This window comes from Phaenicophaeus curvirostris, chromosome 4 (assembly GCF_032191515.1).
Source record: "Phaenicophaeus curvirostris isolate KB17595 chromosome 4, BPBGC_Pcur_1.0, whole genome shotgun sequence".
Lineage (NCBI taxonomy): Eukaryota > Metazoa > Chordata > Aves > Cuculiformes > Cuculidae > Phaenicophaeus > Phaenicophaeus curvirostris.
In genome coordinates this window covers 78593530-78616814 of record NC_091395.1, presented here as the reverse complement: position 1 = coordinate 78616814, position 23285 = coordinate 78593530, and the positions used below count along the sequence as shown (strand labels likewise).

Below are 23285 nucleotides of genomic sequence, written 5' to 3'. Positions count from 1 at the left end.
GATGCTGGGGGGCACAAGGAGGGGGGTAAACTGGGTCTCAGGTGGGTTTTCCCTGGACCCCCCCCCCAGCCCCCTCACCCTGTTCCTCCCCTCATTTCCAGCCGCTGCTGCGACAAGAAGAGCTGCGGGAACCGCAATGAGACCCCCTCGGACCCCGTCATCATCGACCGGTAACGGGGGGCACCAGGGCGGAGGGGTCCCCAGCGCTACCTCGTTAGCGCTAATGAGCTGGGGAGCAGGGGGTGACGGCGGCGCAGGGACGGATGGGGGCGCGGGCTTTGTGCAGGGTGGCCGTGGCACGGGATGGGCACAGGGGTGCATCCTTCTGGCACTGGGGTGGGCATCTGTCTGTCTGTCTGTGGTCTTGTCCCTCCGTCTTCCCTGACACCCACCTCCCTCCTTCCACTGAGCCTTGTGTCCTTCCCTCCTGCTCATTACCCATCCTGCTGCCCCTCCATCCATCCATCCATCCATCCATCCATCCATCCATCCATCCATCCATCCATCCTTCCATCCATCCATCCATCCATCATCCATCCATCCATCCATCCATCCATCCCTCCATCCCTCCATCCCTCCATCCATCCTTCCCCTTACCCACCCCACTATCCCTCCATCTCTCCATCCATCCATCCATCCATCCATCCATCCATCCATCCATTCAGTTGCCCATCCCATCCATCCATCCATCCATCCATCCATCCATCCATCCATTCAGTTGCCCATCCCATCCATCCTATTACCCATCCCACAGTCCATCTGTCCATCCCTTCATCCATCCCTCCTGCCCATTACCCATCCTGCTACCCCTCCATCCATCCCTCCATCCCTCCATCCCTCCATCCATCCACTATTCATCCATCCATCCCTCCCTCCATCCATCCATCCATCCTCCCTGTCTCCCTCCTTCCCTCCCCCCAACTCTTCCCACCCCGATCCCTTTCCCTGTCCCTCTGTCCCCGTCCCTCTGTCTCTGTGCCCCTCCCTGGTGACACCAAGTGCCCCCCCTGCTCCTCATGGGTCCAGGGGAGTTGGGGACCCTCGGAAGGGACACGGACCCTGCTCACCCCCCTGTCCCTGAGACCCCAGCATGCTGGGGGGGACCTGGGTGGTGACACCCCTAGGCTGGTGGCATCTCCAGGCTGGTGACACCTATAGGTTTGTGGCACCCCCAGGCTGGTGACACCCCAAGGCTGGTGATATCCTTGGGCTGGTGGCACCCGCAGGCTGGTGGCATCTCCAAGCTGGTGACATCCTTGGGCTGGTGACACCCCCAAGCTGGTGACACCCAAAGCTAATGACACCTTGAAGCTGGTGGCACCCCCAAGCTGGTGACACCCCTAGGCTGGTGACACCCCCAAGCATGTGGCGTCCCCGAGCTGGTGGCACCCCCAGCCTGGTGGCATCTCCAGGCTGGTGACACCCCCAAGCTCTTGACACCCCCAAGCTGTTGACCCCCCAGGCTAGTGGCATCCTTCGGCTGGTGACCCCCCCAAGCTGGTGTCACCCCATCTCTGCCCCATTTCCAAGCCAAGGGCAGTGGGGGGTGTCCCCAATGTCCCCCCCACCCCATCCCCAGGGCTCGTGGGGGTCACCGAGGCCGCGTGTCCCCCCCTCTCCCCCCTGTCCCCCCCCCCCAGCCCAGCCCCACCGCTTTAGAGAGCCCGGTAAGTGCCCTATCAACATGTTAATCAAATTACTTAGGAGCTAAAATTGACGCTTTTCATTAATTATACAAGATTATCCTAATTGCGGATTCAAATTTATGCGCTCGGAACAGAAGGTGTTGGGATCCGCGCCGGGAATTTGCATCCCGACTTGGGGGGGGGTCCCCGCATCCCGGGGGGGGCGGCATTAGGATGCAAATTCATGCACACGCCTGTATTTTTATCTCCTGAGCCCCCCCGGCAGCTGCCGCTTCGGGGGGGTCACCGAGCGAGGTGGGGTTCAGCATCGATCCCCCCTTGCAGAGCTGGGGTTCAGCCTTGTGCCCCCCCCCTTGCAGAGCTGGGGGTCTGGGGGGGTCGCAGAGCCGAGATGGGGTTCAGCATTGATCCCCCCCTTGCAGAGCTGGGGATTTGGGGGGGTCAGTTTGGGGGGACTCACTGAACCGAGATGGGGTTCAGCATCGATCCCCCCCCCTACCTTGCAGAGCTGGGGATTTGGGGGGGTCACAGAGCTGAGACGGGGTTCACCATTCATCCCCCTCTTGCAGAGCTGGGGATTTGGGGGGGGGTCAGTTTGGTGGGTCACCAAGCCGAGACGGGGTTCAGCATTGATCCCCCCCTTGCAGAGCTGGGGATTTGGGGGGGTCACAGAGCCGAGATGGGGTTCAGCATTGATCCCCCCCTTGCAGAGCTGGGGATTCGGGGGGCTCACAGAGCCGAGATGAGGTTCAGCATCGATCCCCCCCCCCTTGCAGAGCTGGGGATTTGGGGGGGTCAGTTTGGAGGGGTTACACAGCCAAACTGTGGTTCAGAATTGGGGCCCCCCCTTACAGATCTGGGGATTTAGGGGGTCAGTTTGGTGGGGGTGTGTCACAGAGCCAAGCTGGGGTTCAGCCTTGTGCCCTTCCCCCCGCCTTGCAGAGCTGGGGGCTTGGGGGGTCAATTTGGGGGGGTCACACAGCCAAGCTGGGGTTCAGCATCGATCACTCCCCTTACAGAGCTGGGTGGAGGAGCCCCCACATCGCCCCTGTCAATCTCCTGGGATTGCGGGGGGGGGTCTCCTGCTGGTTGCAGGCTCCTTCCTTCCCTGATTACCCCCTGTCGGGATCGGGGGGGCCCCATCCCCAGGCCCCCCCATCCCCACAAACCCCCTCCACATCCCCACATGACGGTGGTGGGAATGGGGATGGGATTGGGATGAAATGGGATGGGGATGAGGTGTGGATGGAGATGGGAGGGGATGGGATGAGGATGAGATGTGAATGGAGATGGGATGGGATGTGAATGGAGATGGGATGGAGATGGAATGGGGAGGGGATGGGATGGGATGAGGATGAGGATGAGGATGAGGATGAGGGTGAGGATGAGATGTGAATGGAAATGTGAATGGAGATGGGATGGAGATGAGATGGGGTTGGGATGGGATGGGATGAGGATGAGATGTGAATGGAGATAGGATGGAGATGGGATGGAGATGGAATGGGGAGGGGATGGGATGGGATGGGATGAGGATGAGGATGAGGATGAGATGTGAATGGAAATGTGAATGGAGATGGGATGGAGATGGGATGGGATGAGGATGAGGATGAGATGTGAATGGAGATGTGAATGGAGATGGGATGGAGATGGGATGGAGATGGAATGGGGAGGGGAGGGGATGGGATGGGATGGGGTGAGGATGAGGATGAGATGTGAATGGAGATGTGAATGGAGATGGGATGGAGATGAGATGGGGATGGGATGGGATGGGACAGAAGGGCACAGTGGGATGGGAAACTGGGATGGAACAGGATGGCACATTGAGATGGGGACAGGCTGGCATGGTGGGATGGGGACAGAATGGCACTCTGGGATGGGGACAGGAGGGAGGTGGCACAAGGGAACGTGGTGGCACAGGGAGATGCAGTGGCACAGGGGGACGTGGTGGCACGGGGGGATGCAGTGGCACTTGGAGATGTGGTGGCACAGGTGGATGTGGTGGCACAGGGGGATGGTGGCACAGAGGGACGAAGTGGCATAGAGTGATGTGGTGGGATAAAGGGACGTGGTGGCACAGAGGGTCACGGTGGCACAGGGGTCGTGGTGACACAGTGGGATGCGATTGTCTGGCTGCCACACGTGTGTCTGTGCCCCCGTGTCTATCTGTGTTCCCACATGTGTATCTGTGCATCCCGCCTGTATCCGTGCGTCCCCACAGGGATCTGTGACCCCCCATGAATTTGTGCCCCCGCCATGGGTATCTGTGCTGCCATAGAACCACAGAATCCCAGAATCACCAGGTTGGAAAAGACCCACCGGATCATGGAGTCCAACCATTCCCATCAATCACTAACCCATGTCCCTCAGCACCTCGTCCACCCGGCCCTTAAACCCCTCCAGGGAAGGTGACTCAACCCCCTCCCTGGGCAGCCTCGGACAGGGACCAATCACCCTTGCTGGGAAGAATTTTTTCCTGCTGTCCATCCTGACCCTCCCCTGGTGGAGCTTGAGGCCATTCCCTCTCGTCCTGTCCCCTGTCCCTTGGGAGAAGAGCCCAGCTCCCTCCTCTCCACAACCTCCTCTCAGGGAGTTGCAGAGAGCAATGAGGTCTCCCCTCAGCCTCCTCTTCTCCAGGATAAACACCCCCAGCTCTCTCAGCCGCTCCTCTTCTTCTCCAGCCCCCTCCCCAGCTTCGTTGCTCTTCTCTGGACTCGCTCCAGAGCCTCAACATCCTTCTTGTGGGGAGGGGCCCAGAACTGACCCCAGGATTCGAGGAGCGGTCTCCCCAGGGCCGAGTGCAGAGGGAGAAGAACCTCCCTGGCCCTGCTGGCCACGCCGTGTCTGATCCAAGCCCAGATGCCCTTGGCCTTCTTGGCCCCCTGGGCCCCTGCTGGCTCCTGTTCAACCAACCCCCCCAGGTCCCTCTCCTCCAGGCACTTTCCAGCCAGCCTTCTCCTAGTCTGGAGCTGCTCAGGGTTGTTGTGCCCCAAGGGCAGGACCCGGCGTTTGGCCTCGTTAACCCTCATCCCGTTGGCCGTGTGTGTGTGTCTGTGCGCCCTGCGTGCGTCCCTGCTTCCCCGTAGGTAGCCACACACCCACCTGAGTCCAATTGGAGACCCATGACAAGTGGTGACCCTCAGCGGTTTAAACGGGGACCAGAGCTGTTTAATATCTTCATCAATGACATCGACAGCGAGATCGAGGGCTCCCTCAGCAAGTTTGCAGCTGACACCAAGCTGAGTGGGGCAGTTGCCTCACTGGAAGGAGGGGATGGAATCCAGAGGGACCTGGACATGATGGAGAAGTGGGGATGGGAGAACTTCTCCCCCCTCTGGAGAGCAGGGAGCTGGGCTCTTCTCCCAAGGGACAGGGGACAGGACGAGAGGGAATGGCCTCAAGCTCCACCAGGGGAGGGTCAGGCTGGACAGCAGGAAAGAATATTTCCCGGCAAGGGTGATTGGTCCCTGTCCGAGGCTGCCCAGGGAGGGGGTTGAGTCCCCTTCCCTGGAGGGGTTTAAGGGCCGGGTGGACGAGGTGCTGAGGGACATGGGTTAGTGACTGATGGGGATGGTTGGACTCCATGATCTGGTGGGTCTCTTCCAACCTGGTGATTCTGTGATTCTATGAAACCCCCCGTGTCCTGGGCTGCATCCAGAGCACCGTGGCCACCAGGGCCAGTGAGGGGATCCTGCCCCTCTGCTCCACTCTTGTGAGACCTCATCTGGAGGATTGCGTTCAGTTCTGGAATCCTCAACGTAAGAAGGACATGGAGCTGTTGGAGCGAGTCCAGAGGAGGTCACGGAGATGATATGAGGGCTGGAAAACCTCCTGTAGGAGGCTGAGAGAGTTGGGGCTGTTCAGCCTGGAGGAGAAGGCTCTGGGGAGACCTTAGAGCAGCTTCCAGCAGGGAAAGGGGCTCCAGGAAAACTGGGGAGAGACTTTTTCCAAGGGCATGGAGTGTCAGGACAAGGGGGAATGGCTTTAAATTGGAAGGGGAAGATTTAGATTGGACATTAGGAAGAAATTCTTCACGCTGAGGCTGGGGAGACCCTGGTTGCCCAGAGCAGGGGTGGCTGCCCCATCCCTGGAGGTGTCCAAGGCCAGGTTGGATGGGGCTGGGAGCCCCTGATCCAGTGGGAGGTGTCCATGCCTGTGGTAGGGGGGGAACTGGATGGGCTTTGAAGTCCCTTCAACCCAACCCATTCTATGTTTCTGTTGAGGGCCCGTGGCTGTGTCACCCCCTGCCCCCCCCCATCCTGTCCCCATCCCAGTGTCCCAGCGATGCACACGCGTGTGTCACGGGGAGCACGCGGAGCACCCACGCGTGGCTCCGGTGTGACAGGCAGGGTGCCACCGCCCTGTGGGGACACCGGGACGGCAGGGACACCCGGCACCGGGAACCGAGGGACAGTGGGATGGGGACTGGATGGGATACTGGGATGGGGACAGGCTGGGACAGCGGGATGGGGACTGGATGGGATACTGGGATGGAGACAGGCTGGGATACTGGGATGGAGACAGGCTGGGATACTGGGATGGGGACAGGATGGGATACTGGGATGGGGACAGGATGGGATACTGGGATGGGGACAGGAGGGGATACTGGGATGGGGACAGGCGGGGACAGTGGGATGAGGACTGGATGGGATACTGGGATGGGGACAGGCTGGGATACTGGGATGGGGACAGGATGGGATACTGGGATGGGGACAGGATGTGATACTGGGATGGGGACAGGCGGGGACACTGGGATGGGGACAGGCTGGGACAGATTGCTCCCAGCCCCGACTGCGGCTCCTCTCCTTCCCTCGCAGGTTTTTCCTCAAGTTTTTCCTCAAGTGCAACCAGAACTGCCTGAAGAACGCGGGGAACCCCCGGGACATGCGGCGCTTCCAGGTGGGACCGGGACCCCCACACCCTGCCCCACTGAACCCCAATTCCCAGCTCCCCCCACACCCCAGGCCCCCCTTTTCCCCCGAACCCCAATTCCCAGCCCCCAAGCCCCCCCTTTTCCCCCTGAACCCCCATTCCCTGTTCCCCCTGCAACCCCTTTTCCCCCTGCATCCCAATTCCCAGTCCCCCAGCCCCCCTTTTCCCCCTGAACCCCAATTCCCTGCTTCCCCAGCCCCCCTTTTCCCCATGAACCCTAATTCCCCACTCCCCCATGCACCTCAGCCACCCCTTTTCCCCTGAACCCCAATTTCCCATTCCCCTTGCACCCCCTTTTCCCCCTGCACCCCAATTCCCAGCCCCCCAGTCCCATCATTTCCCTCTGAACCCCGATTCCCAGCTCCCCCTTGCAACCCCAGTCCCCTCAGCCCCCCTTTTTCCCCCTGAACCCCAATTCTCAGCTCCCCCCTGCAGCCCCAGCCCCCTGTTTCCCCTGCACCCCAATTCCCTGCTCCCCCTGCACTCCCAGCCCCCCTGCACCCCAATTCCCTGCTCCCCCACTCCCCAGCCCCCTTCTTCCCCCTGAACCCCCATTCCCTGCTCCCCCTGCACCCCCAGCCCCCCTGCACCCCAATTCCCCACTCCCCCACTCCCCAGCCCCCTTCTTCCCCCTGAACCCCCATTCCCTGCTCCCCCTGCACCCCAATTCCCTGCTCCCCTGCACCCCCAGCCCCCCTGCGCCCCAATTCCCTGCTCCCCCTGCACCCCCAGCCCCCCTGCACCCCAATTCCCCACTCCCCCACTCCCCAGCCCCCTTCTTCCCCCTGCACCCCAATTCCCTGCTCCCCCTGCACCCCCAGCCCCCCTGCACCCCAATTCCCTGCTCCCCCACTCCCCAGCCCCCTTCTTCCCCCTGAACCCCAATTCCCTGCCCCCCCAGCCCCCCTGCACCCCAATTCCCTGCTCCCCCCTCCGCTCCCCCCTCTCCCCCCTCCGCCGCAGCTGGAAGTTGGGGACTGGGGGGGGGTGTGTGTGGGGGGTCCGCGGCGCCCCCCGCCCCGCGCGGGCTCCCTCCTCATTAGGGCCTCTCGTCAAGTTATGATAATTGTGACATTTTTCCGTGATTAACGACCCATCCAATTTGCATCGCGCCGCAGCGCCGGGAGAGCAGCCAAGTCCACGCCGGGGGGGGGTGTGCGGGGGCACACGCGTGTGAGCGCACGGGGGACGCAGGCACACGCGTCGCGGGGCTGGAGAGCGATTTGCACGCCTGGCCGGGGGCACACGCACGGCCCCAGCGCACACGAGCGTGCACGGCACCGCCCACACGGCTTTGCACGCGCGTGTGCACGTAGGCGTGTGAGCAGCCGCACATACGTGCACACACAGCGGCTCCTGCACGCACACGCGCTCACAGTCGCTCCTGCACACACCTGCATGTGGGAGCGTCTGCACACACGTGTGCAAAAGCTGCTCCTGCACACACGTGTGCACACACCAGCTCCTGCACACACTGCTCACGATCACTCCTGCACCACATAAATGTGCAAGCATCTACCCACGTGTGCAAACCCTGCACATCACTCCTTCACACACGTGTGCACACAATCATTCCTGCACATACAAGATGTGCAAGCATCTACACACGTGTGCAAGCATCTACACAGCACTCGTGTGCAAACACTGCACGTCACTCCTTCACGCACGTGTGCACACAATCGCTCCTGCACACATGTAGGTGTGTGAGCATCTGCACTTACATGCACACAATCGCTCTTGCACGTGTGTAGGTGTGTGAGCATCTGCATACACGTGTGTGCACATCTGCTCCTGCACACACGTGTGCACACAACCGCTCCTGCACGCATGTAGATGTGTGAGCATCTGCACACACACGTGCACATGACGGCTCCTGCACGCACACGCGCTCACAATCACTCCTGCACACACCTAGATGTGTGAGCGTCTGCACACACGTGTGCAAAAGCTGCTCCTGCACACACGTGTGCGCACAATCATTCCTGCATGCACAAAGATGTGTGAGCATCTGCACACGCACGTGTGCACACAACAGCTCCTGCACACACTGCTCACGATCACTCCTGCACCACATAAATGTGCAAGCATCTACCCATGTGTGCAAACCCTGCACATCACTCCTTCACGCACGTGTGCACACAATCATTCCTGCACATACAAGATGTGCAAGCATCTACACACGTGTGCAAGCATCTACACATCACTCGTGTGCAAACCCTGCACATCACTCCTTCACGCACGTGTGCACACAATCGCTCCTGCACACATGTAGATGTGTGAGCATCTGCACTTCCATGCACACAATCGCTCTTGCACGCATGTAGGTGTGTGAGCATCTGCATACACGTGTGTGCACATCTGCTCCTGCACACACGTGTGCACACAACCGCTCCTGCACGCATGTAGATGTGTGAGCATCTGCACACACACGTGCACACGACGGCTCCTGCACGCACACGCGCTCACAATCACTCCTGCACACACCTAGATGTGCGAGCCTCTGCACACACGTGTGCAAAAGCTGCTCCTGCACACACGTGTGCACACAATCATTCCTGCATGCACAAAGATGTGTGAGCATCTGCACACACACGTGTGCACACAACAGCTCCTGCACACACTGCTCACGATCACTCCTGCACCACATAAATGTGCAAGCATCTACCCACGTGTGCAAACCCTGCACATCACTCCTTCACACACGTGTGCACACAATCGCTCCTGCACACATGTAGATGTGTGAGCATCTGCACTTACATGCACAAAATCGCTCTTGCACGCATGTAGATGTGTGAGCATCTGCATACACGTGTGTGCACATCTGCTCCTGCACACACGTGTGCACACAACCGCTCCTGCACGCATGTAGATGTGTGAGCATCTGCACACACACGTGCACACGACGGCTCCTGCACGCACACGCGCTCACAATCACTCCTGCACACACCTAGATGTGTGAGCGTCTGCACACACGTGTGCAAAAGCTGCTCCTGCACACACGTGTGCACACAATCATTCCTGCATGCACAAAGATGTGTGAGCATCTGCACACACACGTGTGCACACAACAGCTCCTGCACACACTGCACACGATCGCTCCTGCACGCACATAGATGTGCGAGCATCTCCCACACACACGTGCACACGATCACTTCTGCGTGCACGCCCACGCCCGTGCAGCCTTGCACGCCCACGTGAACACCCGTAGCTCTGCACGCACGCGTGCATGAGCGCTCCTGCGCGCACACAGCCGTGCACACGCGCCCCTCGGCCCGTCCCCCTGCACGCCCCCCTGTGCGGTTGCGGCTTTGCACGTGCGTGTGCCCCACGCTTAGGCTGACGGTGGTGTGGCAGGTGGTGGTGTCGACGACGGTGAACGTGGACGGGCACGTGCTGGCCGTGTCGGACAACATGTTCGTGCACAACAACTCCAAGCACGGGCGGCGGGCGCGGCGCCTCGACCCCTCTGAAGGTGAGACCCACGCCAGGCGCGCACGCGTGTCACACGCGGGGCACGAGCAGCGCTCACGGGGCACATGTGTCGCACGTGGGGCACGTGTGTTGCCCACGCGCACGGATCAGGGTGCACGGAGCGCACGGCGTGTGCGTGGCTCGTGCACGTGGAGCGTTTGCGTCGCACACGGATCGCGTGCGTGGCACACGCGTGGTGCACGTGCATTGCACGTGGAGCATGTGCACGGCACACGCGTGGTGCACACGTGTCACACGCTCACACGGAGCACGTGCATCACGCCCGGAACACGTGCACGGCGTGCGTAGCGCATACACGGCACGTGCGAGGCGCCCGTGCGTCGCACGCTCACACGGAGCCTATGGTGCATCCGTGTCCATGTGTCCATCCGTGTCCGTGTGTCTGTGTGTCCTTCCGTGTCCCTGTGTCCATCCATATCCCTGTGTCCATCCATGTCCGTGTGTCTGTGTGTCCTTCCGTGTCCCTGTGTCCATCCATATCCCTGTGTCCATCCGTGTCCGTGTGTCTGTGTGTCCTTCCGTGTCCCTGTGTCCATCCATATCCCTGTGTCCATCCATGTCCGTGTGTCTGTGTGTCCTTCCGTGTCCCTGTGTCCATCCATATCCCTGTGTCCATCCGTGTCCGTGTGTCTGTGTGTCCTTCCGTGTCCCTGTGTCCATCCATATCCCTGTGTCCATCCATGTCCGTGTGTCTGTGTGTCCTTCCGTGTCCCTGTGTCCATCCATATCCCTGTGTCCATCCATGTCCATGTGTCTGTGTCTGTGTGTCCTTCCATGTCCCTGTGTCCATCCACGTCTGTGTGTCTGTACGTGTCTATGTGTCCATCCATGTCCGTGTGTCCATCTATGTCCTTGTGTCCTTCCATGTCTGTGTGTCCATCCATGTCCACATGCCCGTCTGTGTCCGTGTGTCCCCTTGTGTCCCTCCGTGTCCATGTGTCCATCTATGTCCGTGTGTCTGTATGTTTCTGTGTGTCCTTCCATGTCTCTGTGTCCATCCGCGTCCGTGTGTCTGTACGTGTCTGTGTGTCCATCCATGTCCACATGCCCATCTGTGTCCTTCCACGTCCCTGTGTCCATCCATGTCCACGTGTCTGTACATGTCCACGTGCCCATCCATGTCCGTGTGTCCCCCCGTGTCCCTCCATGTCCGTGTGTCCATCCATGTCCACATGTCTATCCATGTCCATGTCTCTGTACGTATCCACATGTCCCCCCATGTCCGTGTATCCCCCGTGTTCCCCTGTGTCCGTGTGTCCATCTGTGTCTGTGTGTCCCCCCGTGTCCCCTCATGTCCGTGTGTCCATCTGTGTCTGTGTGTCCTCCTATGTCCCCCCATGTCCATGTCCCCCCATGTCCCCTCATGTCCATGTGTCCCCCTGTGTCCATGTGTCCCCCCGTGTCCCCTCGTGTCCACATGTCCATCTGTGTCTGTGTGTCCTCCTGTGTCCCCCCATGTCCGTGTCCCCCCATGTCCCCTCGTTTCCGTGTGTCCATCTGTGTCTGTGTGTCCCCCCATGTCCCCTCATGTCCGTGTGTCCCCCTGTGTCTGTGTGTCCCCCCATGTCCCCTCATGTCCGTGTGTCCCCCTGTGTCCGTGTGTCCCTGTGTCCCCCCATGTCCCCTCGTGTCCGTGTGTCCATCTGTGTCTGTGTGTCCCCCCATGTCCCCTCATGTCCGTGTGTCCCCCTGTGTCTGTGTGTCCCCCCATGTCCCCTCGTGTCCATGTGTCCCCCTATTTCTGTGTGTCCCCCCATGTCCCCTGTGTCCATTTGTCCATCTGTGTCTGTGTGTCCCCCTGTGTCCGTGTGTCCCTCCATGTCCCTGTGTCCGTGTGTCCCCCCATGTCCCTGTGTCCCCCTGTGTCCACATGTCCCTCCATGTCCCTGTGTCCGTGTGTCCCCCTGTGACCCTGCATGTCTGTGTCCCCCCATGTCCCCTCATGTCCGTGTGTCCATCTGTGTCTGTGTGTCCCCCTGTGTCCCCCCATGTCCATGTCCCCCCATGTCCCCTCATGTCCGTGTGTCCATCTGTGTCTGTGTGTCCCCCCATGTCCCCTGTGTCCGTGTGTCCCCCTATGTCCCCCCATGTCCCCTCGTGTCCGTGTGTCCATCTATGTCTGTGTGTCCCCCTGTGTCCCCCCATGTCTGTGTTCCCCCATGTCCCCTCGTGTCCGTGTGTCCCCCGTGTCCGTGTGTCCCCCCATGTCCCCCCGTGTCCCTGTGTCCCCCATGTCCGTGTGTCCCCCCATGTCCCCTCGTGTCCCCCGTGTCCGTGTGTCCCCCGTGTCCGTGTGTCCCCCCGTGTCCGTGTGTCTCTCACGTGCCCCCAGCCGCCCCGTGCATCAAGGCCATCAGCCCCGGCGAGGGTTGGACCACGGGGGGGGCCACGGTCATCGTCATCGGGGACAACTTCTTCGATGGCCTCCAGGTCGTCTTCGGCTCCGTCTTGGTCTGGAGCGAGGTATGGGGGGGCTGGGGTGACCCCCCCATCCCCCATGGGTAGCCCCCTTTTCGGTGTGGGGTGAGGGATGCGGGTGTTTGGGGGTGATGGGGTGACCCCCCCCGCCATGGGTGAGCCCCAAATTGGTGTGGGGTGAGGGATGGGGGGGTTTGGGGGTGCTGGGGTGACCCCCCGCATCATGAATGAGCCCTGAATGGGTGTGGGGTGACATACGGGGGGGGGTTGGGGGTGCTGGGAGCAGTTTTGGGGGTGCTGGGGTGACATCCCCAGTATGGGTGAGCCCCAAACTGGTGTCTGGTGAGGGATGGAGGGGACCTGGGGGAGTTTTGGGGTGCTGGGGTGACCCCACCCCACCCATGGGTGAGCCCCAAACTGGTGTCTGGTGAGGGATAAGGGGGTTCTGGGGGGTTTTGGGGTGCTGAGATGACCCCCCCACCCATGGGTGAGCCCCAAATTGGTGTGGGGTGAGGGATGGGGGGGTTTGGGGGTGCTGGGGTGACCCCCCGCATCATGAATGAGCCCTGAATGGGTGTGGGGTGACATATGGGGGGGGTTGGGGGTGCTGGGAGCAGTTTTGGGGGTGCTGGGGTGACACCCCCCACCATGGGTGAGCCCCAAATTGGTGTGGCATGAGGGCTGGGGGGGTTTGGGGGAGTTTTGGGGTGCTGGGGTGACTCCCCCACATCATGAATGAGCCCTGAATGGGTGTGGGGTGACATACGGGGGGGGGGGTGGGGGTGCTGGGAGCAGTTTTGGGGGTGCTGGGGTGACACCCCCACTATGGGTGAGCCCCAAACTGGTGTCTGGTGAGGGATGGAGGGGACCTGGGGGAGTTTTGGGGTGCTAGGGTGACCCCACCCCACCCATGGGTGAGCCCCAGACTGGTGTCTGGTGAGGGATAAGGGGGTTTGGGGGGGTTTTGGGGTGCTGAGATGACCCCCCCACCCATGGGTGAGCCCCAAACTGGTGTGGAGTGACATATGGTGGGGTTTGGGGGTGCTGGGAGCAGTTTGAGGGTGCTGGGGTGACACCCCCACTATGGGTGAGCCCCAAACTGGTGTGGGGTGAGGGATGGGGGGGTTTGGGGGTGCTGGGGTGACCCCCCCTCACTATGGGTGAGCCCCAAACTGGGGTGGGGTGAGGGATGGGGGAGTTCTGGGGTGCAGGGGGGCTGAACCCCGTGTCCCGTCCCCCCCCAGCTGATCACCCCCCACGCCCTGCGGGTGCAGACCCCCCCCCGGCACATCCCGGGTGTCGTGGAGGTCACCCTCTCCTACAAATCCAAGCAGTTCTGCAAGGGCGCCCCGGGGCGCTTCGTCTACACCGGTGAGGGGGCACCCCGAAATTCAGGGGGGTACCCCAAAAAGTGGTGGTGGGGGGGGCACCCTGAACTGGGGGAGCGGAGCCCTGGGATGTAGTGGGGGGACACACAGAGCCCTGGGATGCTTCGTGTACACTGGTGAGGGGGGGCACCCCAAAATTGGGGGGGCACCCCAAAATCTGGGGTGGGGGCACCCCAGAACTTGGGAGCAGAGCGCTGGGATGGGGGGTTCGCGGAGCACTGGGATGCTTCGTGTACGCCGGGGAGTGGGGGGGGCGCTTGGAAATGGGGGGGCAGCCAGAAATTTGGGGGCACCCCAAAATTGGGGAGGCACCCCAAAACCTGGGGGCACCTCGAAACTGGGGGGGCAGAGCCCTAGGATGAGGGGACAGAGATCTGGGAATGGGGGGGGACACGGAGCCCTGGGATGCTTCGTGCACACCGGTGATGGGGGGGACCCCAAAATTGGGGGGGCACCCCAAAATTATGGGGGGCACCCCAAAATCGGGGGTCAGAGCCCTGGGATGGTGGAGGGGGTTCCCTTTCCCCCCAGCTCAGCCCCAGGGCTCGTGCCTCAGTTTCCCCATGGGTTTGGATCTGGGGGGTCAGGAAGGAATGGGGGGTCCGGGGTGGTTTAGGGGTGCCGGGGGGGGGCGAGGCGTGTGTGTCCCCCCCTCCCCAGCATCGCTGACCCCCCCATCTCCCAGCAGCGCTGAACGAACCAACCATCGACTACGGCTTCCAGCGCCTGCACAAGGTGATCCCGCGGCACCCCGGGGACCCCGAGCGCCTGCCCAAGGTAGGGACCCCCCCCGGGACCCCCCAGAACCCCCTAAAGCCCCCCGGAACCCCCCAGGACCCCCCAAAGCCCCCCAGGACCCCCCAGAACCCCTCCAGAACCCCCTGGGAACCCCTGGGACCCCCCAGGACCCCCCTGGGACCCCCCCAGACCCCACGTGTCTGCCCAAAGTAGGGAACCCCCAGGACCCCCCAAAGCCCCCCGGGACCCCCTGAACCCCCCCAGAATCCCCTGGGAACTCCTGGGACCCCCCAGGACCCCCCTGGGACCCCAAGTGTCTGCCCAACCCCTCCGAGACCCCCCCTGGGACCCCCAGAACCGCCTGGGAACCCTTGGGACACCCCAGGACCCCCCTTGGACCCCCCAGGACCCCAGCACCTGCCCAAGGTAGGGACCCCCCCCCTCTCCGGGACCCACCCAGGACCCCCTAGAACCCCCTGGGACCCCCTAGGATCCCTTGGGACCCCCCAGGACCCCCTGGGAACCCTTGGGACTCCCCCAGGACCCCCCAGAACCCTCTGGGACACCCCAGAGCCCCCCAGGACCCCAGCACCTGCCCAGGGTAGGGACCCCCGAGACCCCCTGGGACCCCCAGAACCCCCTAGGAATCTCTGGGCTCCCCCCGATCCCGTGACCCCCATTGCCCCGCCATGGGGGACAAAGGGAGGATGATGAGGGGCCATGGGGGGGGGCTATGGGGGAGCTATGGGGGGGGGGGCATTGGGGGGGTCCCTGTGGGTCACAGCCCCCCCCTTCCCCCCCCCCCCAGGAGGTGCTGCTGAAGCGAGCGGCCGACCTGGTGGAGGCTCTGTACGGGCTGCCCCACAGCAACCAGGTACGGGACCCCCGGACCCCCAGCTGCACCCCAAACCTGGGACCCTCCCCTGGACCCCCAGTTGGGACCCCAAACCTGGGACCCTCCCTGGACCCCCAACTGGGACCCCAAACCTGGGACCCTCCCCCGGACCCCCAGCTGCACCCCAAACCTGGGAGCCCCCCCGGACCCCCAACTGGGACCCCAAACCTGGGACCCTCCCTGGACCCCCAACTGGGACCCCAAACCTGGGACCCCAAACCTGGGACCCCCCCCCCGGACCCCCAATTGGGACCCCAAACTGCGACCCCCAACTGGGACACCCCAGACCCCCAACTGGGACCCCAAACCTGGGAACCCCCCAGGTCTCAGCACTTGGGGACACTTGGGGGTCTCAGCCCTGGGGAGGTGACACAAGCTGGGGGGTCTCAGCCCTGGGGAGGTGACACAAGCTGGGGGGTCTCAGCCCTGGGGAGGTGACACAAGCTGGGGGGTCTCAGCCCAGGGAGGTGACAGGAGGGGGGGCCTCAGCCCTTGGGGACACTTGGGGGTCTGGGTGCCTGGGAGGTGACATGAGCTGGGGGGGTCTCAGCTTGTGGGAGATGACAGGATTGGAGGGGGTCTCAGTCCTGGGGAGGTGACAGGAGGGGGGGTCTCAGACCTTGGGGACATTTGAGGCTCTGGGTGCCTGGGAGGTGACACGAGCTGGGGGGTCTCAGCTCGAGGAGGTGACAGGAGGGGGGGTCTCAGCCCAGGGAGGTGACAAAAGGGGGGGGTCTCAGCCCTTGGGGACACTTGGGGGTCTGGGTGCCTGGGAGGTGGCACGAGCTGGGGAGTCTCAGCCCAGGGAGGTGACACGAGGGGGGGTCTGTGTCCCCGTGTGTGCGGTGGCGCTGCCCCCGTGTCCCCGTGTCCCCCGCAGGAGCTGCTGAAGCGCGCGGCGGACGTGGCCGAGGCCCTGTACAGCGTCCCCCGCACGCCCGCGCCCCTCGGGGCCCCCGCGCCCCCCGTCCTGCCCGTCGGCTCCTTCGGGGCCCCCCTGGCCACCAGCCTGGGCGACTCGCCACCCGCCGCAGAGCAAGGTGGGACAGCGGGGACAGGGCAGCCCTGCCAGCGCGTGTCACCCTGGGCCACCCCAGGCCACTGCCTGTCACCGTGTGCCACCACATGCCACCACATGCCACCATGTGCCACCATGTGCCGTGTGCCACCATGTGCCACTGCATGTCACCATGTGCCACTGTGTGCCACTACATGTCACTATGTGCCACTATGTGCCACCACAAGCCACCATGTGCCACCACATGACACCGCGTACCACTGCATGCCACCATGTGCCACCATGTGCCATGTGCCACCATGTGCCGCCACATGCCACTGCATGTCACCACGTGCCACTGCGTACCACTACATGTCACCATGTGCCACTACGTGCCACCACAAGCCACCATGTGCCACCACGTGCCATGTGCCACCACGTGCCACCACATGCCAGCACGTGCCACCATGTGCCACCATGTGCTGTGTGCCACCACGTGCCACCACGTGCCACCACATGCCACCACATACCACTGCATGTCACCATGTGCCACTATGTGCCACCACAAGCCACCACGTGCCACCATGTGCCGTGTGCCACCATGTGCCACTGCATGTCACCACGTGCCACCATGTGCCACTGCATGTCACCACATGCCACCACGTGCCACCACGTGCCACATCGTGCCATGTGCCACCGTGTGCCACCACATGGCACCGCATACCACTACATGTCACTGTGTGCCATAGTGTGTCACCAGAAGCCACCACGTGCCACCACATACCACTACATGTCACCATGTGCCACCACATGCCACTGCATGCCACCATGTGCCACTGTGTGTCACCACAAGCCATCACATGCCACCAGATGCCACTGCATGTCACCATGTGCCACTATGTGCCACCACGTGCCACCACGTGCCACCACGTGCCATGTGCCACCACGTGCTGTGTGCCACTATGTGCCACCACATGCCACCATGTGCCACCACGTGCTGTGTGCCACTACGTGCCACCACATGCCACCATGTGCCACCACGTGCCACCACATACCACTGCATGTCACCATGTGCCACTATGTGCCACCATATGCCACCACGTGCCACCATGTGCCACTGCATGTCACCATGTGCCACCACTGCATGTCACCATGTGCCACCACGTGCCATGTGCCACCATGTGCTACTATGTGCCACCACATGCCACCGCATACCACTGTGTGTCACCATGTGCCACTATGTGCCACCATATGCCACCATGTGCCACCACATGCCACCACATGCCACCATGTGCCACCACATGCTCTGTGCCACCATGTGCCACCACATGGCACCACATACCACTGCATGTCACCATGTGCCACCATGTGCCACCACATACCATGTGCCACCACGTGCCACCACATGCTGTGTGCCACCACGTGCCACCATGTGCCACCACATGCCACCGCATACCACTACATGTCACCATGTGCCATTGTGTGTCACCACAAGCCATCACATGCCACCAGATGCCACTGCATGCCACCACGTGCCACCACGTGCCACCACAGGGCACCGTGTCCGTGCCGGTGCCACCGCGAGCCACGGTGCCGCTGTCGCGCAGGGTTCTCCCGCAGCACGGGCAGCGCGTCGCCGCCCCAGCAGGGCTTCGGCTACGGGGGGGGCACCCTGGCCGGGCTGGGGGTGCCGCCCTCCCCCAGCTTCCTCAACGGCTCCACCGCCACCTCGCCCTACGCCAGTGAGTCCCTGTCACACGGGTCCCCAGAGACACCCCAGGGCGGGGGGGGCGAAGGCCTTGGCCACCCCAGGGTGTCCCCATCCCAGCCCCAGGGTGTCCCCAAAGCCCTGTGCCACCCCAGAGTGTCCCCAAAGCCAACCCCAGGGTGTCCCCAAAGCCCTGTGCCACCCCAGAGTGTCCCCAAAGCCAGCCCCAGGGTGTCCCCAAAGCCCTGTGCCACCCCAGGGTATCCCCAAAGCCAGCCCCATGCACCCCTGGGTGTCCCCAAAGCCATGCCCCAGCCCCAGGGTGACCCCATCCCAGCCCCAGGGTGTCCCCAAAGCCAGCTCCAGGGTGTCCCCAACGCCCTGTGCCACCCCAAGGTGTCCACATGCCAGCCCCAGGTTGTCCCCAAGGCCAGCTGCAGCCCCTGGTGTCCCCATCCCAGCCCCTGGTGTCCCTAAAGCCAACCCCAGGGTGTCCCCAGCCCAGCCCAGGGTGTCCCCAAAGCCAGCCCCTGGTGTCCCCATGCCAGTCCCAGGGTGTCCCCAAAGCCAGACCCTGGTGTCCCCATGCCAGCCTCAGGGTGTCCCCAACTCCCTTTGCCACCCCTGGTGTCCCCAAAACCAGCCCCAGGGTGTCCCCAACTCCCTGTGCCACCCTTGGGTGTCCCCAAAGCCAGCCCCTGGTGTCCCCATGCCGCGGTGTCCCCGCAGTCGTGCCCTCCAGCCCTCCGCTGGGCGCCTCGTCCTCGTCGGTGCCGCCGTGTGCCAGCGCCTCGGCCGCGCCCGGGCTCTTCTCCTTCTCGCCCGTCACCATGATCTCGGCCGTCAAGCAGAAAAGCGCCTTCGCCCCCGTGCTGCGCCCCCAGGGCTCCCCGACCCCCGCCTGCGCCAGCGGCCCCGCGCTGCAAGGTGACGCCCCTGCACCCCAACGCACCCTGACTGCACCCCTGCCTGCACCCCTGCACCCCTGACTGCACCCCTGCCTGCATCCCTGCACCCCTGACTGCACCCCTGCTCCCATTCCTGCACCCCTGCACCCCTGGCTGCACCCCTGCTCCCATTCCTGCACCCCTGCACCCCTGGCTGCACCCCTGCTCCCATTCCTGCACCCCTGCTCCCATTCCTGCATCCCTGCACCCCTGACTGTGCCCCTGCTCCCATTCCTGCACCCCTGCACCCCTGACTGCATCCCTGCACCCATTCCTGCATCCCTGCTCCCATTCCTGCATCCCTGCACCTATTCCTGCACCCCTGCCTCCATCCCTGCTCGCATTCCTGCATCCCTGCATCCCTGCCTGCATCCCTGCCTGCCTCCCTGCCTGCCTCCCTGCCTGCATCCCTGTGTCCCTTCTCATATTGTTGCATCCCTGCATCCCTTCATTCCTGCTTGTATTTCTGCATCCCTGCATCCCTGCCTGCATCCCTGCCTGCATCCCTGCCTGCCTCCCTGCTTGCATTCCTGCATCCCTGCATCCCTGCCTGCATCCCTGCCTGCATCCCTGCCTGCCTCCCTGCTTGCATTCCTGCATCCCTGCATCCCTGCCTGCATCCCTGCCTGCCTCCCTGCTTGCATTCCTGCATCCCTGCATCCCTGCCTGCATCCCTGCTCACATTCCTGCATCCCTGCCTGCATCCCTGTGTCCCTTCTCACGTTCTTGCATCCCTGCACCCCTGCATCCCTTCATTCCTGCTTGTATTTCTGCATCCCTGCACCCCTGCATCCCTGCCTCCATCCCTGCTCACATTCCTCCATCCCTGCTCACATTCCTCCATCCCTGCTCACATTCCTGCATCCCTTCATCCCTACCTGCATCCCTGCACCCCTGCTTGCATTCCTGCCTCCCTGCACCCCTGCATCCCTTTGTTGCTACCTGCCTCCCTGCATCCCTGCCTGCATCCCTGCCTGTGTCCCTGTATCCCCTCATCCCTACCTGCGTCCCTTCATCCCTGCTCACATCCCTGCATCCCTGCATCCCTGCCTGCATCCCTGCGTCCCTGCAGGGCTGGGGTCACCGTGTCCCCCCCTTGTCACCCTCCTTTTTCCTGCTCAGATCCGGCTTTCGAGGACCTGGACAAGTTCCCGGCGCGCCCGCTGCAGGGCCTGGGCTTCTCCTAAGGAACGCAGGGACCCCCCCCGCAGTGGGGCAGGGACCCCCCCACCAGGGACCGCCCCCCATCCCCACTGCGATGGGGCAGGGACCCCCCCATGATGGGACACGGAGCTGGGACACGGAGCAGGACATGGAGTGGGATGAGTGGGACGTGGAATGGGAATAGAGGGACATGGAGCAGGACATGGAGAGGGACACGGAGCAGGACATGGAGAGGGACATGGAGAGGGACGGAGGCTCTGGAGGGTTGGAGGCTCTGGTAGGATGGAGGCTCTGGAGGGATGGAGGCTCTGGAGGGATGGAAGCTCTGCAAGGATGGCAGCTCTGGAGAGTTGGAGGCTCTGGAAGGAAGGATGCTCTGGAGGGATGGAGGCTCTGGAAGGATGGAAGCTCTGGAGAGTTGGAGGCTCTGGAAGGTTGGAAGCTCTGGAAGGCTGGAAGCTCTGGAAGGGTGGAAGCTCTGGAGAGTTGGAGGCTCTGGAAGGAAGGATGCTCTGGAGGGATGGAGGCTCTGGAAGGATGGAAGCTCTGGAGAGTTGGAGGCTCTGGAAGGAGGGAGGCTCTGGAGGGATAGAGGCTCTGGGGAGGGGTGGAAGCTCTGGAGGGATGGAAGCTCTGGAAGGTTCGAAGCTCTGGAAGGTTGGAGGCTCTGGAAGGATGGAAGCTCTGGAAGGTTGGAGGCTCTGGAAGGATAGAGGCTCTGGGGAGGGATGGAAGCTCTGGAAGGTTGGAGGCTCTGGAAGGATAGAGGCTCTGGGGAGGGATGGAAGCTCTGGAGAGTTGGAGGCTCTGGAAGGTTGGAAGCTCTGGAGAGTTGGAAGCTCTGGAGAGTTGGAGGCTCTGGAAGGATGGAAGCTCTGGAGAGTTGGAGGCTCTGGAAGGTTGGAAGCTCTGGAAGGTTGGAAGCTCTGGAGAGTTGGAGGCTCTGGAAGGCTGGAGGCTCTGGAGGGATGGAGGTGGGATGGAGGAGGGATGGAGGCTCTGGGATGGGCTGGATTCTCCAGGTGGCACCCAACCCTGCCCAGATGTTCAGCTCCACATCTGGCTCTGTCCCTGCTCAGGACGGGGCCCCCCTGAGCCCCATGGGGTGAGTGCACCCCCCCCCCCCTTATCACTAACATCGTTCTCGTTATCGGGGGGCGGGGGGAGGAGGGGGCCCTTTCTGCCCCTGTGGGGGAAAAGCCAAGAATTGTGTAAATAAAGAGAAAAAGGGAACAAATCCGCAGCCCCCCCCAACCCCACAAGTCCAACGGGTCCCCCCCAGGTCCCCTATGTCACCCTTGCCCCCTGTGTCCCCCCATGTCCCCTGTGATCCTGTGTCCCCTTGCTTTCCCCCCTGGGATGGGGGTGATGGGGGGTCCCGGAGGGCTGGGGGGGGCAGCACCCGCCTTACTGGGACTGTAGCAGCTGGGGGGGAGGGGCTGAGACATGCCTGGTGTGGGGGGACACGGAGACGGGACACGGAGAGGGGACATGGTGATGGGACACGTGATGGGACACAGTGGTGGGACGCATAGTGGGACATGGTGATGGGACATGTGATGGGACATGGTGATGGGACACATAGTGGGACATGGTGATGGGACACATGGTGGGACGTGGTGATGGGACATGTGATGGGACATGGTGATGGGACACATGGTGGGACATGGTGATGGGACATGGTGATGGGACACAGTGATGGGACACACGGTGGGACACGGAGATGGGACACACATGGGAGTACATGGTGATGGGACACACGTGGTGGGACACACATGGTGGGACATGGAGACAGGACATGGAGATGGGACACGTGATGGGACATGGTGATGGGACATGGTGATGGGACACATGGTGGGACATGGAGATGGGACACAGCAATGGGACATGGCAATGGCACACATGATGGGACACGGAGATGGGACACACATGGGGGGACATAGATATGGGACACGTGGTAGGACATGGTGATGGGACACAGTGATGGGACACATGGTGGGACACGGAGATGGGACACACATGGTGGGACACGGAGATGGGACATGGAGATGGGACACGTGATGGGACACACGTGGGGGGACATGGAGATGGGACACGATGATGGGACGCGTGGTGGGACATGGAGATGGGACACGTGATGGGACACACGTGGGGGGACATGGTGATGGAGCACGATGATGGGACACATGGTGGGAGATGGTGATGGGGCACAGCAGTGGGACACGGTGGTGGGACACACATGGGGGACATGGAATGGCACACATGGGAGGACATGGCTGTGGGACGTGGTGATGGAACACAGCAATGGGACTCGTGGTGGGATATGGCGATGGGACACGTGATGGGACACAGCGATGGGACATGGTGATGGGACACGTGATGGGACATGGTGATGGGACACATGGTGGGACACGGAGATGGGACGTGATGGGACACACGTGGGGGGACATGGTGATGGAAAATGATGATGGGACACATGGTGGGATGTGGTGATGGGACATGGGTGTGGGACATGTGATGGGACATGGTGATGGGACACATGGTGGGACATGGTGATGAGACACGTGATGGGACATGGAGATGGGACACGTGATGGGACACACGTGGGGGGACATGGTGATGGAACACGATGATGGGACACATGGTGGGGCATGGTGATGGGACACATGGGAGGACATGGCTGTGAGACGTGATGGAACACAGCAATGGGACTCGTGTGGTGGGATACGGCGATGGGACACGTGATGGGACCAGTGGTGGGACGTGGTGATGGGACACATGGGAGGACATGGCTGTGGGACGTGGTGATGGAACACAGCAATGGGACTAGTGTGGTGGGATACGGCGATGGGACACGTGATGGGACACAGCCATGGGACCAGTGGTGGGATGTGGTGATGGGACACATGGTGGGACACACATGGTGGGACATGGTGATGGGTCATGCTCAATGGGACATGGGG

The 23285-nt window shown here is 62.3% G+C and overlaps 2 protein-coding genes across 2 annotated transcripts in view; both read left to right on the top strand.

Annotated features, from left to right (window-relative positions):
- The window catches only part of EBF4 (EBF family member 4), a 30149-nt gene extending 8603 nt beyond the window's left edge, over nucleotides 1-21546 (top strand). Inside the window, exons 6-16 of the mRNA XM_069856682.1 lie at nucleotides 102-170; nucleotides 6461-6542; nucleotides 9930-10047; nucleotides 12400-12530; nucleotides 13730-13856; nucleotides 14562-14650; nucleotides 15420-15485; nucleotides 16387-16546; nucleotides 18111-18245; nucleotides 18941-19138; nucleotides 20281-21546. Coding sequence (XP_069712783.1) covers nucleotides 102-170; nucleotides 6461-6542; nucleotides 9930-10047; nucleotides 12400-12530; nucleotides 13730-13856; nucleotides 14562-14650; nucleotides 15420-15485; nucleotides 16387-16546; nucleotides 18111-18245; nucleotides 18941-19138; nucleotides 20281-20345 — 1240 coding nt within the window. The 3' untranslated portion in view covers nucleotides 20346-21546. The remainder of the gene's footprint in view (nucleotides 1-101; nucleotides 171-6460; nucleotides 6543-9929; nucleotides 10048-12399; nucleotides 12531-13729; nucleotides 13857-14561; nucleotides 14651-15419; nucleotides 15486-16386; nucleotides 16547-18110; nucleotides 18246-18940; nucleotides 19139-20280) is intronic.
- On the top strand, nucleotides 10555-12239 carry LOC138719651 (DBF4-type zinc finger-containing protein 2 homolog). Its single transcript, XM_069854955.1, has 2 exons — nucleotides 10555-10873; nucleotides 11544-12239. Exons 1-2 carry the CDS (start codon nucleotides 10624-10626, stop codon nucleotides 11975-11977), a joined length of 684 nt encoding a protein of 227 aa, XP_069711056.1. The 5' UTR covers nucleotides 10555-10623; the 3' UTR covers nucleotides 11978-12239.
- Nucleotides 21547-23285: the final 1739 nt, after the last annotated feature.

Bases quoted from the DNA above. Each gene is read 5' to 3' on its own strand.
- LOC138719651 (XM_069854955.1), top strand. From the start codon at position 10,624: ATGTCCGTGTGTCTGTGTGTCCTTCCGTGTCCCTGTGTCCATCCATAT. The intron at 10,874-11,543 runs GTACGTGTCTAT...TCCCCCCATGTC, and splicing joins CCATCCACGTCTGTGTGTCT to CCCTCGTTTCCGTGTGTCCA.